The sequence below is a fragment of the Etheostoma cragini genome, chromosome 3, assembly GCF_013103735.1.
Source record: "Etheostoma cragini isolate CJK2018 chromosome 3, CSU_Ecrag_1.0, whole genome shotgun sequence".
Classification (NCBI taxonomy): Eukaryota; Metazoa; Chordata; class Actinopteri; order Perciformes; family Percidae; genus Etheostoma; species Etheostoma cragini.
Window position 1 is genome coordinate 14,632,616 of NC_048409.1, and position 17,491 is coordinate 14,650,106.

Sequence of the window (17,491 nt, forward strand, 5' to 3'; positions counted from 1 at the left end):
AGCAACCTTATTGTACAGAGAAAATGATGCATACACATGCAACATGTGCTGACTGAGATGCACAAACTCACACTGCACAAGCAGTGTGTGTGTGTGTGTGTGTGTGTTTGTGTGTCTGTCTGTCTGTCTGTCTGTCTCTCTGTCGGTCTGTCTCTCTGTCTGTCTGTCTGTTCCCTTGTGTCTCTTGTCTCCTTTGACCCTTTAAAGCCCAAAAAGAACAACAATGAAACCAGCATACATTAGCTGGTAGATACACTAAGCTAAACCGCTCCCCGCCAGCGGAGAATGACCACACCCTGTATAGCCCATGTAATGTGGCAGTTAAGGAATTTGCTGTGGGCTAGCCACAAATACTTGCAGCTTGAGTCTAAGATGCTTGCAAGGTGTACATTGTGGAGCGGGAATCAGGCTTACTAAAAACAGTTTTTAGCATGTTGGCTCCTTTTTTAATTTTGCATGTGCTTAAATCAGTTTTTGATATTGTTGATTTGTATTGCAGGCTAATTGGGGGAAACCTTCTCATCAATAATTATATTGTCTGATTCTAACCCACCGTCTTAGTTTCTGGGTTAGGACTGTTTTCCTATGACTACATTTAGAGCAAAGGTTATTGTTGCATATTGTCATTGGTATCAAAAAATATCTGAGTTTCTATTCCAGTTTGCACTACAAACAAATTGGAAAACGAATTGTTTGCACGACAAGTGATTAGAAACATTTTTATGGTAACAATGTAAACAAGTATCTATAATTTAAGAGTTCTTTGTTAGACACTGCATCTTAAACTGCTCTGACTTCTTGCCCACTGCATTTTGAAAAAGGACGACACAACACCCACTGAGTCACATGAACACTAGTCTGTAAACATCACATAATACAAATATTCTGCGCAGGTTCAAGAGCTTTGAAAATTCAGACTGTCAGCTGGCCTCGCAAACTGGCTCAGACTTAGAAAAATTAGGTTTTTGGTGTGATGCACAACAAAACCACAAGTCAAAGGAGAACCAATAATATCCCATTTTCAGAGACATTTAAGATAGCACAGTACCTCTGTCCAGTTGAGTGTTTGCTCAAATTCCCATGCTTATCAACTAACTGGGATATTTGCCATGCGTTATCGAGAAACATTGGTGGAGAAAATGTTTCCTCATACTTTCTGATGACCTTGGAATTAACCTGTTGATCAGCTCAGATTTACACTAACATTTAATCTACTAAATCTACTAAAGCTGAAAGCTTACCAACCCGGCCCCTGTTAAAGCCTGGCACACACAGAACAGAAAAGACATTTTTGAATGCACTTGTTATACAACTACATTGCATGTATTATTGTTGAAATAATTTAACAATGGAAGTGTGGTAAAATGCTTTGATTAACTACAGTTTCCAAGTAGGTTGCATTACTTTCTTGTTATGTGGAATTATTGCACGTTTTTTAAAATTTGATACTTGCATTATGTTGCTGTTTATTAAACATTATTCCTTAAAAAATGCCAAATCATGGGGATGCATTTGTTTTATGGAGCTTTCCTGACCTTGCATTTTTTCAGATTCTGCAGAAAGCCACGCCACATGTAACTCATTGTCAGTAATCCATTATATATTGATTTATTGACCAAAATCTGATGCAAAATTGGATCTCAGTGCTAATAAGTTACAGCATTAAAGGACCAGTGTGTAGGATTTACGGGGGAATGAAGCATAACATTCATGTTTTCATTCACTCGAAACTAAGAATTGTTGTGTTTTTGTTAGGTTAGAATGAGCCCTTCGTCTCTACATAGGTTAAATTAGGTGGTTCCTCTTCCATGAAGCCCGCCATGTTGCACCACCATGTTTCTTAATGGACAAACCCAACATTGGCTGTAGAGTGGGCCTTTCGCGTGCTTTCCTTTCCTAAAGTCCACCACAGGTTCTATTAAACACTTGGAAAGGTAGGCTCTGTTTACTTGAGCCACCCTTAAACCTATGCTAACACAAGGTGAACACATGTTCTGCTACCAACTGAGTACGCCGAGAAAATAAAGGCCTTTATTCAGCAGCACAACAGTTCTGAAAAGGAAAAAATAAATACTGAACCTAGAAAACCAAACAAACACAAACAATTTACCAACATCAAAACACATAATACTCCTTATTTACTAGCTCTTATGTTCTCCTGCACATTGCTACGTGCTGTGGTCCCATTGGTTTTTAGCATTATTTTTTTTGCTATGCCACTTTTGCGGCTTACCCCTCTGTAGAGTGAAAATAATTACAATGGAGTCATGTATCAACAGAAGTTGAGTAAAGTATATCTGTCTACAATCAATTTAGTTATGTTACTTGTATACGTACAGGTAGTTATAACTAATCAGTATGCCATGAACGCTCAGTTTGTTCAGTACGGAGTCATGCAACATTGAGTAACCCTTGTTACACATTTAATAAATGCAGAATATCTATGGGAGATCGTTTCCTCAAAAGTACTAAAGATGATCAATATTGAATATGCAACAAATTTAAAACTTAGTCAAATGCTTTTATATTCAGTTACCCTACATGTTTAATTATGGACCTACGTACAACATATGTGTGCTCAGTCCAATTTGTGTGACTCGGCAGATATCTATTTAAACTGCCAGCTGAATATATTCCCCATGTGCTGTGCTCTAACTTTAAACAAGGTGCTAAATATACAGACACTTTCCGAGCCAAAAGCAGAGATAGCTGCGTCATTGTTTCTGTCAGAGCAGAGGCAACCCCTGGACATCTGTGCGAGGGAACATTTCAGGCAGAAACCTTGATTATGCCGCCATCTGCTGGCCGCTGCAGCAGACAAGTGGTCTCCATGGCTACATCAGATGACATGGTTGAATAGTTTGGATGGGCAAGTAGGTCGAGTGATCTTGATAAAGGCATCCTTGTAAAACCAGGTCAAAGGAGGGCAGACCGTGTTTAAAGGGTTGCAGATGTAAAGCAGAACACTGCAGTGGTTTCGTGTCCTCTCATTGCCAACAGACTGTTTGCTTCCATTACTTTACCTTACCTACCTTGCTTTACTTTTGCTCCCAAAGCTAAAACATATTACTCAAATGTTTTCCTGAGGTAACTTTTTTAAATTAATAGCATAGTTAAACCAATTATTAATGGATATTGCTGTAATTTTAATAAATGAACTACTAGTAGTTTCTCTTGGACCCTATCATGCCCCAATCTTACACTTGTAATACTGTACATACTCTATAGTAAAATAACTAATAATACATTAAATGTACTCTAAATTTGGACAAATACATAGAAACTAATTGTTATTTTGGTCACTAAGGAAATCTCAGTATCCATTTTTAATGAGTAGCATTTAATTGTGAATTGAACATGCAAACCCTCATAAAACTGCTACAATTGGGACCAGACAAATCCATCCTTTTCACCATATGTCCACAAGATGGTGCCCCTGGTCATATCAATTTTTTGTGGGATGTCTCCGATTGTGTTGGCTGTTTCTTTTTCATAGGTCCACTTTAAAATACTTCTTTAAGAGAGCAGAATGGGGGAATATGAAAGAGATAACCGATACAAGGATCTCCAGAACTAATGCCTGACCAAAACTCAAACATGAATCTCAACAGGAAGATATATATATGTATATGTGTAATGTTAAGAATGTAATGATACATTAACATTTTCTGATTATAATTGTAGTTCTGAGTAGCTTAGTGGACCCTTTAGGCCTGAGTCAACAGTATCCGGCTGTGCAGCCTAATTCAATGAAACATGATGGGACATGCTCAATGGATAACCCCACTGAGCTCTGTTGTGGTAAATACTGCATAAGACACACTGCAGTGTGTTGTAAATATTTTACAGCCTTACATTTCATGAAGTATTGATAGTGCACTGCAAACAACTTGTTAGTGCATGTAGTAAAAAAAAGTAAATATCCCACGTTCAAAAGCATTATTGCAGCACAATTTGTCCGTACTATTGATCCGGTTATATCAGTTTTGTCATATGTAAATAATATATAATAATAATTCAATGACAACTTACTCCTGAATGTCAAAAGCCAAAAGCCAACACATCACACAGAATTAACAGAAAGCTTAATGTCTATAACACACAGTAGATCAAACTTTTTTATTACCTCTTGGCACACCAACTTTGGAACCTGAGATACAATAAACTGAAAGCTGAGAGTCATTAACACACTTCAAAAAAACACCAAAAAAGAGGGGAAGGACTTTGTGTTTATCTCTTTTGTCTGTCCACAACACTATCTCTAGTGTTTTATTTAAGTTGTGAACACCAGAGAGACAAGGAGGAGCTGAGTCAATACAAAAACACCAAAACACTCTTATTCCTCACTTGTTGATCACTATCCAAACCAAGTACAATTAGAGTGTCCGTGACCCAAACCTTAACATCTGTTTTGTATTTTTGTTGGCTTGCTGTTTGCTTGGTTTTCTCTGATCAGATTCAGTTGTCATTGCTCTGGAGAGATTCTGATAACGTAATGCTTTTAGCAAAGATGTGAAATAGACAAATAATAGCCTCGACCACACTGGCTATTAGATCATCTTTAGCCTTGAAGGGAACAAAAGAATACAGGCACGACTGAGGGGGTGGTGTTGCTGACCAGATCTGAGTGTTTTGCTCCTTCTTGACCCCAGCTGATGTCATGTTGATTTTGGGCCGTGGTTCAGTGAGTCAGTTCTCACTACAGACTGTGTAACAACATTCAGTGGAGACACTGGTCTTGCGAGATGGTCTGTTCTTTTGATACTGTATGTAAAGACCATAGTTTATCTACAATACAAAGAGTCTTTAATTAAAAAAAAAATGCATCAAGGGAATAGTTTGACATTTTAGGAAATACACTTATTCGCTTTCTTGCTGAGCTTTGATAACAAAATTGATACCTCTATCATGTTTTTACACTAAATAGTTCACTGGGCGACAGTCATCTTAGCTAAGCATAAAACCAAAATGCTTGTTGTCACCATGAGGTTGCGAGGCAATTGTCATTTTTACACTTCAACTACCTATTTTTCAAATAGGCATATCTCCTCAAATGTTGAACTATTTCTTTAAAAGTAGCCTAACTTTGCTGGACAGGGGCAACAAGTGAAACAACTGTGATAATGGTAAACGCTAGATCTGTGATGTGTAGCACGAGTAGAGGACAGTCATAAAGTCTACACACTGACTTGGTAATTCAGTCAGTTGCACAGCCAGTCAGTTGAGTTTTTAACGTAAGCCAGCATTAGCTAACAGTAGCTACTGGTCATACCAGCCAAGCCCCTGAGTGTACTGATTGGAGAAATGGTTTGTTTTCTAGCTTCTAAACTCAGCTCATTTTTTGAGCTGAAGATTGTGTTATTTTGTCTTTAAAAAATTATAGTCACACTCTAATACACATTATAAATGCACATTATACATAAATGCATCAACCAGCCTCTCACTACTGTTAAGATTGCAATGCTGTAACCATTTTATATTTATGAGATTATAAAAACATATTTTCTTCCGGATGTCCCACTTCAACAAATGTCTGACAGAGCGTGCGCCTCAATTTAGAGAACCTGTGATTTAGTGTGATCAAAGAGATGGGAATGTCAATCATTTTAATTAAATTAGTCTCTGATCATTGAGGCAGACTATTGGTTCTGAATTGAATAAGCAAAGTGGGAAAGGGCAATTCAATCTTAATGGCTTAATTTGCCAGAGGCCAATGAAAGCCAGCGTTTTGTGAGGGAAACAATGTCTACTTTAGTCATAAATTATTAGGTCTAATGTTTACAATAAACCAGGACAAGTTGTATAAAGCCCTTTTTTGTGTGGTAACCCTGCTGTCACATATTCTCCTTTTCTGCGTGTGCTGGCCAGATTTCTTTCCAGTAATAAAGAACCACAGACTTGCCTTTTTTAGAAGTCCCAATAGTTTACTGTTTTTTTACTGGTAATTTCAAAATAAAAGTGAAATAATGTGCCAACTTCAAGTCTCAAACACAGATAGGAGTAATAGAAAGATAATTCACTGCTAAAAGTGCACAAATAATAGAGATTGCTTTATTTCTTCACACCATGATGATATATGTGTAAAAAATGAGTACTGACTGGTACTGTGAGCATGTAATGAACTCTATATGGAATAGGATCTGTTATTGACAGGCAGCACACAAATTATGACACCGGTGTTAAGATCTCTCTGCAATGAAAAGCACAGGCTTTACTTGTCAACAGCACAGTATACAGTATTTAGGACAATCTGTCAACATTTGATTATGAAATGCTCTACAAAGCACACTGAAATACTGCTGAAATATTTTAGTAATTTGTGCAGCTATCCATCCATCTTTTGTAAATATTTTGCTATTTAACACACCCGTGGCTCTAATTCATGCTTGCAGACTGCGTACAGTATATTTGGCGACAGCGTGTACATGATATTTGTGCAACATCTGGACCCTTTTTCAGTCAGTCTTGTATAATTTTGTTTCTGCTCCATTTAACCAGGTCAAACGTTACAACTGTATACATGAAACGAAAGGCCTCTGAATCCAATTTGGCCTTTTATTCTTTATTTTAATTTTTTTTTAGAGATAACCTGATAATTAAAGGGAATAATTTGAGACCAAAGACATTCCGGTTTCACCCTTAGACTGAAAATGTGCACAGGGAAGATAATAAAATAAAAACTGTGCTTTCCTCCATTGCTGCAATGCTATGGGTTGACTTGATTGTTAACAGTTCCAAACTGTCATTTTGATGGCTTATTGCGCCCACCTAGAGCATTTGACATTTGACAAGGGCAAGAAAGTCTAAATACCAAATGGCAAATAAAACAAATTTTGAAAAATCACATTTTTAATTTTCTGTATTTCTGTTGAGTTCATAATGAACTAGAATCTTTTTTTTATCACTTAAAGTTACTTTTATTGAAGCATTATTTGTGTTAATGATGGTGTCATATATATTACATGGGGTAGTCACTGTGTGTGTGTGTGTGTCTCTTTCCAAGCAATTTTTAATAAGACAGTTCTCCCTGTAAATAATGAGTGTCTATAAAAAATATCCTGCATGTACAGTATGTGACAGCTTGCTTGCATTTCTGTGTTTTTTGTGTGTGTGTGTGTTGCACGTTATGGAGGATGAGTGTTGACATTTTGTGTGTGCCTCTGTGTACACTGCTGTGTTCCAGCTGTCTGAGTGGATAAGGCTCAATGGTCGGACAAACAATGCGGTGAATGTAGCACGCACGCACGGGCACAGGCGCGCGCGCGCACACACAGACACACACACACACACCGGCTGCGGGGTTTGTGCAATGATAGGAAGTTGCTGTAAGCATTTACTCAGCAGGGGTTTGACAAGACTACAGATCCCACTTTTAGTGTGATGTGCTTTAAACATGAAGATGGTTTTAAGCAAAAATAATGAGAAACTACAAACAAGATAAAGTATATTACGCAACAAGCTGGTATTAATAAGGAATTTACTTACCTGTAGTAAAAACTTAAAAGTTAATGTTTTTTAAGGATGCATTACACAAAGTGTATATCCCTATTTTGGGATCTTGGTTCATTATTTAATATTTTTTATTTTGAAATTCCATCACATAAACTTTGGAGCACAAAATTTAAAATATTGAGACAGCAAAACTCACAAAGTGCTTCCAGCCATCCAGCTCATTAAAATATAACGCCATGACACAGATTGTCCTCTAAAAGCTGACTGAGTGGCAAACACACAGTTTCTCTATTCTGGGCATCACAGGACATTTCCCCAATACCAAAGACAAAATTCAATAATATACACTGAGTAGTGTGTACACTAACACTGCGTGATCATTTTCACAGGATTTTTTCCCTCCTTTCTACTTTATGCACAATACTTTCAAAACATTTGCTCCCCTATAAACATCCTTTCAGTGTGAAAAAGACTAACAGTAAGATGCTACATTATGTGTCAACATTTTTGTAAACTGTGTAAAACTTGAGGCAGTTGAATTGATAAATTAATAAATGAATGTGTGACAGCATCTTTCAGATTTAACAGCTTGCAATGAAGAGATTTGTTATGCTCTGTAGAAAAATATATAGCCACTCGTCTTGAGAGTGTAATGTTAAACATACAGCAAGCGCGTGGCCTGGTGTGATCCGTTTTTCTGTCTGAGTGTTTTATATCTCACATAAAGTGTGTGAGAACAACACACACTTAAAAGTACTCCATGACCTCAGTACTTCACAACATCTGCAATGTTCTAGTTTTGGATATCGTCACACAGGCAGAGAACAACCTAAGTTCCTCACATCCAAAGTCTAAACAATATCAGAAAGCATCCCTAAAGTCCTTTAACTTCCAGTAAGCTCCCTCATCGTGTGTAGGACCTCTGCCAGTTGTAAATGGCATGGATATTATGGGAACACGCTGGCACTCGTTTACATGTACTGACGCTGCGGTGGCGGAAAACCCTCCCTCCTGCGCCTCCCCCCAGTCCCCTCCTTCTTGCAGCGAGCTGCTTCGCTCTCTCTTCTGCAGCAAAAAAGTCTGTGGTTGCCCTGAAGAATTCCAACAGAGCTCTGTGGCTCCAGTTGGTCCGACGGCTCTCCATCCCACTGGTTGGTGGAGCCACAGAACTGACAGTCCCCAATGCACCAGAAGCGCTCCCCTCGGACTGGGTGGAGAACCCACAGTGACTTCCACGGCTAGTTAGGAGGAGGAAAAAATGTGGGTTTGTCTCAAAGAGTTCCATGGGTATCGTGGATTGGATGTCACCGCGGACTGGGTCATCCTGAGCGCACACACTCAGAACAGGAATAGCCACTTCGTCTACATCTCTTAAGGGCTCATTGCGTTCCCAGTAAGCATCCCAGGTACCTGAAGTGTTGCAGCTACTGCTCGTCCCTGCTGTTGGTGCTGTTGCTGAGCCAGTCTGACAGAACAATGCCTCTTCCAGGCCACGCAAGGAATAGCTAGAAAAAAGGGTGTCTGTCTGTATGGTCTCACCCAGCACCGTCTTGTACCTGTGCATATCATGCGAACACACACACACATCAAATAAGAACACAAAAATACAGTAGGAATAAATGGAGACAACAAGGGAAAACCAGTAAATCAATTTTTAAAGAGCTGCATGGGTCATATCCTCTTAGTGGCATTGATCTGAGAAACTTCACCTGGGTCACGCTGTCTCTCTGAATCAATGACTTGACACTGAGCAGGCCATCTGTTGCTACAGTTACCTGGTTTTCCCCTTAATTGTCTTTGCCTTTCCAGTAAATCGTTCGTGAGAAATTGCATCTTTTTTTCTTTACAATCCCACTGTAACTCTCTTACCTTTTGGCTGACTGAAAATTCATAATTTTCCTTCTCTCAGCGTGTTTAATATGGCATAGTTAATGCTGCTGCCTTATGAAACTGTGTTGCTTTTCATTACGTTATTGATACTGTAAAATATTCCCTGCGGTAAACTGAAAGATGAGAAGGTGCTGCTGATCTCATTCTGTCTTCTAAAAGTCCCTAATGGATAGACTCTGCATCCAGAAAACTACTCTAGGCCATTTTAAACTATAAATGCAGGTCATGTTATTTTTGTAGTTCTGGCCATTGTTTGTATTTATTAGTACTGAAATTACTGTAATTGCTTATAACCTCACTAAAAGAAATACAATTGACAATCAGGTAAGCTAAACATCTTTCTGGTTCAACTTTGACCTAACCTAATTCCCGTAGTTGTTCACATATGGGTGCACAACATAAATGTGGACATTTCATCTGTAATGAGGGATTGTTTCTGACATTGTAATTGTGGTCATTTAGTTTTGCCTCCGAGCTTATAAAACGTCTGCCTTATTTGATTCTTTTCTGTTTTTTGTTTTTTTGACAGAATGACATACTGTTGAGGTGATGTCAATGTTCACCCAGATTTTAGTAATTACTTTGTGTACAATGTTGTCATAACCAATAGAAATGGGCCATAACTATGAAAATAAGCCAGTAATGAACCAGAAACTTTCTTTGAAAGCCTTCAGACTTGATTTCACTTGTATTTCTATGCATCTCACACTGAAATTTTGTTCCCAGGTATCATCACCATTTTGCCCACCCTCGATACTTCCCTCCATACAGTACCTGCTGAGACATATCTTCTGGTAGAGCACCAAAGCCCACTGCAGGGGCCACATGCACAGCCCGTTCTCAAACCAGTTCTGACAGCGGAACACAGGCGACAGGCAGACGGCCGCCGTCATATAGCTGGATGATCCACACTCCCCCAGGTAAGAGAGGAGAAGGCCCGACCCAGTGCTTTCGCTCACTGCATACAGTCTTCCTGCAGGCTGCCGGTGGCGAATGTAGCGCACGGCCTCTCGCAGATCTGCAGGGTCACCGAACTGTTGCAGCTTTAGCGTGGTGAGCGGGGTGCCGTTGTGGCTGCGGCGGTTGAAAACTGCCGGTAGGTAGCCATGGGACAGTGCGGTTTCACACAGCTGTAGAGAAAGGAGGTTGAGAAAATAAATAGTTCTGTATTTAGTGTGTTAGCTTCTTTGAATTAAATACAGAATGTTTACTTGTAAGTTCAAATGGTAAAATGTATAAATCCATTAATGGAACATTACAGAGAAAGTACACAAAATGGTTGATATAAAATGCACTTTACATACACTAGGCATACCCAGAAAATTTCCTCTTTTTTGCCAAATGCTTGAGATTAATGTGGCCGGTTCTCTTGGTTGCTAATGTCGCAGAACTAAATAAGGCCTCCTTTAGAAATCAGTTTCCATTTTGTTCCACTAAATATCTTTGCAGTTGTAACACCTGAAATGGCATGGTACTAGGCTACTTTTTATGGAAAAAGAAATAAACAGTTGCTGGGGGAAGTGAGAACACAGTAAAACTACAGGATTACATGTTGCTTCCTTTTACCGTGCTGCTGAGCCACTGTACTCTGTAATACTACACAACACAGTAAACATGTTGTCATATCAGTGAATCGCATGCTGTTTTCTCTTACAGTTTTATCTATTAACGTTTGTAAACAACTAAGGAACCAACTCTTGCGAAACAGGCATACAATGACAGTTTGGCACATGAGCACACAAGAGTTATGCATCCCAAAACACATCCCAATCAACAATTGAGTGGCAAAAGAAGAAGTTGTCATGGTGATTGTAAAATTAACTGTTCTCAAACAGTGTAAAAGTACAGGTGAAGGCCAACATTCTGCACAACAGCCAGATTCAGAGCTCAGACAGCTTCAACCTGCACAATTCTGCATTCCTTGAAAAGCGCGCGGAGCAACATGGGCATACAAGAACAGAAAGCACTTGAATACAGAAACCTGTGATCTCATGTCTCTGGCAGAAAGTCTTCCTTTTTCACTCAGCTTCCGCATGGAGTAAGATATCACTACTCAGTGTTTTCTATTAGGACGTGAGCTATACTTATGATGTAATTATTCTAAACAATTTAATTTAAATGCTGTTGAGAATGTAGGACACTGATATATCCTCAAGGTTTACGAACTATTGTGCGCAAAGCAGCATCATTTAGCATGTGGCTCTGTGAAGCGCTATGTAAACCTGATGGGAATAACAAATGACAATAACAAACCAGTTTCATAAATCAGCCATCATTGAATATGTGTCTTTTCAATCTGTAAAATGCTCTTGTTCTCACCCAAAAGCCTTTTAATTTTTAAAACAAGGCTTGGGCACAAATGTTAAGCATAAATTTCTTTTGATTTAATGCTCTTGAGAATCTGGCTCTAATGGTTTTGCAGGTGTTTTTTTTTCTCCCTCTGCATGTTAATAGTAAACTGTAGTTTACTAGAAAGATTACAAGCCTGAACAATTTCAGGAAAGAAAGCAGAGTACATGTATAACTTATTCTTCTAGTCTTGGCTGCATTTGATTTTATTGTAAGCGTCATGTAATTAGCTAAATCCTTGATCCTAATAATGTAGTCTTTGTAACAAAAATAGCACCAAATATCATATAAACATTATTTCTATAATATCCAAAAAAGTTGAGCAGACACATCACCAGACTGGTAAGCCTTACCTGAGCTTATAACTATATGAAGTGGGGGAACTTAGTCTAGAGAGACTGGAAAGAGTTCAGTTGTCTCAAATAAAAGTTTGTGGTAGATTTAAAATGAGTTATATTCCGCTTTAAATTTGCAAAAATCCCAGTGGGATTCAGGAAGAGCTGCAGCATCACTGCATTAATTATTTACCATCTGAGAAAGACTGCAGTAGGATTTTTGGGACTTTAGGTCGTCTGTATGAAAAGAGGATCTACTTGTTTACATTGCAAAGTAAAGCTCTGAGCAGATCTAATACACTGGAAAATCATTAATTCACTCCTTCACTAGCCGCTTCCAAAACTCCTGAAAGGAGGGGAAGAGCAATGTCAAATAAATGTGAATCACCTGAGTTCAGTTGAATTCCTATAATGGGTATCAAAATAGACACTGTTAGATACTTCACAGTTTAACTGCATATGTGGGCCAGGGCTGAGCAATTAATGTTGCCGAGATAAAATTATGTGAACTGAGTATGAAAAGATTTTGTCCTGTTTATACTTCCCTGCTCAAGTATTAATACGGCGACATTGTGGTGATGATGCATTGTGTGAACCAATCGGCACAATGAGTAACAACTGCTCACAATAGATACTAAACAAACCTTGACGATGGCAAATAAAGTGAATGGCAGAAATCACTAAATCCAAAGATATTGCAAAGCCTGTATTTGTTATATCATTTGACACCCAAACCTTAAAAAAAAAAACTACTTTTCGTTCGCAAGGGAAGCACTGACTCATGATAAACAAAGAATATTTTTTTTGAACAATCTGATGAATCGCCAGGGAACAATTGTCCTTAGGGCTTCTTTAATCTGACTTTAAATATAGGAGTTGGCTTTTTCTCTAGATCACATTTGGGCACATTATGTTTCTGGCAATACTTTTCCTAAAATGGTATCCTGACATTTTGAATGTGTCTTTTCCTCAGAGATTTCAACAACAAACAGTAGCTGCTACAGCAGTTTTCTGCCAGAGTTGATAAACTTTCAGCTCACTGACAAATTCCTTCAGCAGGGACTCTAGACACTGGACAGCATGCCAGCTCTCATACACACTGTCCTTCTTATACTTTGTACTTCTTACACACACACACATTCTTCTCCTGTGCTGCCTCAACATAAATACGAACAATGAAAATTACCATCAAAGCATATTGAATAAGGTCATCTTTTTCTGAGACCACCTGTTAAACTTCAGCAGCTTCATTACAACATGTATTTCAATTTGCCTTTTAAAGGCAACAAAGCATCTCGCTACAAATCTCTGTCCTCTATTCAGATCAATAATTTTCCTAAATACTTTGCTAGGCCTGCGATACATGTCTGGGGGATGGATTTGCTCCTCTGACTTTATACTCCAAACTGATATCATATGTGGATATCTTCTAATAATGTCCCTGCTCTGCTGATGAACTATGCGAGAACAGTAAAAAAAAAGAACAGAAAAGTTCCTGTACTTGTTATATAATAAATGCCATGCCTGCCATCTTAATAGTTAATATTCATAGATATCTTTGTCCCAGTATATCTGTTTTGGGTCTTGGGCCATGTTTCCGTGATTCAGAAGTATCCACCAATAGGATTGATTAGGTATTACTGCTACTATTACGTCTCACTAATCTAATCATGACTATTAATGGTAAAACTTTCCTACTTTTACTGCACAAGTTCTAAGCTATTATCCCATTCCATCTGCTCTCAGCAATTAGAAAGTGAAAAAATGGTCTGAAAAACAATTATCTAAGTGTTGAATGGTAAATTACACATAATGACTGCAATGTATAATAACTTATATCTATATGGAATGAAAAATAATTGTTGTGAAAATGGGTGCCAAAGTTATACTGAATTAACTTAACTAGGCCACAAAATGATGGTAAAACTGCTCACAAGTCTGTCAGGAAAGTGTGACGTGTGTAAATCATATAAGGCAAGACGGCTGGAGCAGCTGGATGTCTGCTCCAGGAACATGTTTTGCCTTTCAACACATTGCTCTAAACAGAGGACACAGGCCACTGAATATAGAGCTCATCCCTGGAGGTTGACCCTTGTAGGGATAAGTTAAGTGACCCTTTTCTTTGAGGTTGAGGATAAAAAGAAAATGGGGTTAAAATTGAGTTTGTTAATGATAGAGATCGGGAGAGTTTATTGAAGGGTAGCTGTCTATGCAGACTTGCTTGGACTTGCCAGTTTAGATAAACGCAGTCCTGGTTCAAAGGAATGGTTCAACATTTTGGGAACTATGCTTCTTCACTTTCATGCCAAAAATTATGAAAAGGTCCATACTCGTCTCACTGTAAATTAAGCTACTGCAGAAGCCGGTTAGCTTAGCACAACAACTGACACTTGATTTTACAGAGGAATTATGTGCATGGACATTTATTATCAAAATTTATGATTTTAACACTTTGGTTTATGTACGGATTGATTTATGTAAGAATGTATTTATTGTATGTTTTGGGATGAACACATCACAAACTCTGAAGCTATTGAAAAGAGTATAAGCCTATATGAATATTGTTAAGTACTGTATCAACGTTTACCTCTATCATCATGTAAATGCTTATGAATAATGCCCAACCACATAAAAAACAAAGGAGCCCTAAGACAGAGTAAAAAAATGAATAATTTAAGGAGGATGGCTTATTTATAAATTCATGAGTTCCTGAAATATGTCGTGTTTAAAAGAGAATGGGACAGGGACCACAAGCCCACACACTCCAAAAATAAATTTCCCTCTCCATTTCTTCTGTCTCAAATTGAGTGTGTACGCACACGTAAACATAAGCTCTTCCTGTCTTTGTCTGACACGCACGCACGCACACACACACACACACACACACACACACACACACACACACACACACACACACACACACACACACACACACACACACACACACACACACACACACACACACACACACACACACACACACACACACACACACACACACAAATAATCTGTAATTCAGAAAAAAAAAACAAGAGGCACAGATCTGTCTGAATGACCCCACATATTTATGATGCGCTGTTCTCTTTTTGTGTCTCTATTGTTTTTTCTTGTTCCACTTCTATATATGTTGTCCTCTGTCCTTTGTTTAATCAGATCAACACAAGAAGTCATTTACTCTAGATTAATGTCAAACCCATTGGGTTTTATAAGGGTTGAGTTCTTGCAGAGTTGTTATATCTGACATGGTGCTGACATTGAGCATGTGACAGGTTTGCACACCGAGCTAACAGTATGAAATGAAATGAGCTAGCACGATTCCAGGTGCCCAGAGTGATGAGAGAGCCAACAGGCCGTCGTGTTTAGCAGCTCTGCACTTCCCAGGCCTCTCAAGTCAAGTGATGCTTTGTAATCCCTCACTCACTCAGTGTATTGAAAGAGCAGTTGAAAGACGGGTACTGCCTCCGCATCTGCTCTTTTTACCCCTCAGCTCTTTTGTTCCAACTGAGCTTGCCATGGTTTATCTCAAATGATTTCCTTTTTCCAAAATGGCCATTGATGATGTGCACTGGCAGATTCCCACGTCTCTTTTAAATTACTGAATGTCTGACTTATCTTTTGACTAGTATCTGGATTCTACCCTATGAATTTAAAAATGAACCAAAGAAATTTTGAGTTGTTTTTTGCATTTTAGCTGTGGGAATGCTCACTTCTACTTTCCTACACCATGCAATCAGCAACAGGACAGAATGCGTCATGCTATACTGTAATTCTCACCATGTTGACTCATGCCTATAATACAGATTAGGCTACAAAGTTCTCTACACAATTTAAGATGCATCTCAGTGGACATGCTGACCTTTGGAAATGGTTTTCTCTGGATCTGCACTGATTCAATAACAATGAGTGTGTTAGTGTCTGCAGACACAATGGAAACTGCTATTTATAAACTTTTACAGGTTATTACATTTGTGGAAAACTTGAAATTATCTTATTCAATTTTTTACGGATGAGGTGATCTACTTTGGTCAGCAATCAGCTTTATGGTATTTAAATGATTGGTTGTTCAGTTTCTGCATGAATATGAATGATCAGGGTTAATTATATCTATAATAGGGTGATTTGAAGTGAAGACTGTGAGAGAAGCCAAGAACGCACCTTTAACACATTTCTAGTGATCTTCCCAAAAGAGTTTGGGATGATGAGCAGAACCGGACTGGTGGAGTGACTGGAAGTCCTGCGTCGTTTCTGGTAGGATGGCACTGCCCAGTCCAAAGCCACCAGCCCATCATCGCTCAGCTGCAGGTTGTCCCGCACAAACTGGACCGGACTATCGTACGGCCAGCACGCCTTGTACACACTCTGAAGTAGGGCGCTGGCCCGCCACGTCCACCCAACACACGGCGAGTAATTACTGAAAGTCCTGCAGTGTTTTAGGAGATAGTTGGCCAGTGCCGACGGTTTGCAGATTAGTGCTACGGTGCGTGCTTTCCTATCGGTCCTAACACCCGCACAGGCTGCCTGGGCACCGTCGCTCTCCTCTCGCTCTGATGAGACGCACTTCCCCGTCTTGTCCTTCGGTGTCTGTTGTGAAATTTCCAGTCCCCGAAGAAAGGTATCCGACTGTCTCTCTGTGCCAAAATATGTGGAGCCTGGCCAAATTAAGACCACCAGGATCACAACGCACAGAGCCACGAGCCATTCCAGCATTGGCACGGTTGGAGAGAGCAAAACGAGCACAACACTGTCGCTTTCCAAACCTTATTCTGGATCTTAAGTTGATAATTATGAATTTACATGCTGTAAAACGGTCCACGGAAACATGCTCTTACAGTATGCTGAGATGTTTGTCCTAAATTGATGCTCAGTTCGTCTGTGAAGTTAGTGCTTCCCTCCGGTGCCAAGGCGCGCTAGTCCCTCGTCTTTGTAAGCGTGCTGTCTAAGTTACTCAGCGTTTAAATATCGTTCCAGCCCAAGCCAACCCCGGCTTCTTATTTCTATTGTATGTAGGCCCTTTTTATTAACGAGGAGATGCCTTCCGTGTTTTAATGCATCCAACGCCAACTGGTTCATTAACCGAGCATGTGCAGGACTGCACTCAACGCAACAGCTGGGCTAATGCTGGAAACGCCTCCCATCATCACCAGCCCGCCTTCAGAGTAAAGAGTAAATAGCAAACAGGTACTGCGTGCGCGTAATAATCTCTGCTGTTAATAGCCATACCCTAGCCTATAACTTGTTTCCAGTACACCCAGAACAATGAGGTAGCTATTGCGTGTTTTTTTTACACTAAGACAATCTCTTTGAATTCCCCTCTCTCTCTCTCTCTCGCTCACTGCCAGAGATGAGATCTGGATACAGGTACCTGGTCTACTGTGAAGGGCTTCTTTGGTGGGGACCATGTAAAGTAATGGAATATTAAGCAGGTTTCCTTGTGTAACAAAAAAACTTCAGGTTAATTTTAGTTT

The 17,491-nt window shown here is 39.2% G+C and overlaps 1 protein-coding gene across 1 annotated transcript; it reads right to left on the bottom strand.

The window, feature by feature from the left end:
- Positions 1 to 7,850: 7,850 nt before the first annotated feature.
- Positions 7,851 to 17,181, bottom strand: abhd15a (abhydrolase domain containing 15a). Its single transcript, XM_034867672.1, has 3 exons — positions 16,182 to 17,181; positions 10,117 to 10,472; positions 7,851 to 9,008 (listed from the first exon to the last, which is right to left on the bottom strand). The coding sequence occupies exons 1-3, from the start codon at positions 16,731 to 16,733 to the stop codon at positions 8,357 to 8,359; spliced, it is 1,560 nt and encodes a 519-aa protein (XP_034723563.1). The 5' UTR covers positions 16,734 to 17,181; the 3' UTR covers positions 7,851 to 8,356.
- Positions 17,182 to 17,491: the final 310 nt, after the last annotated feature.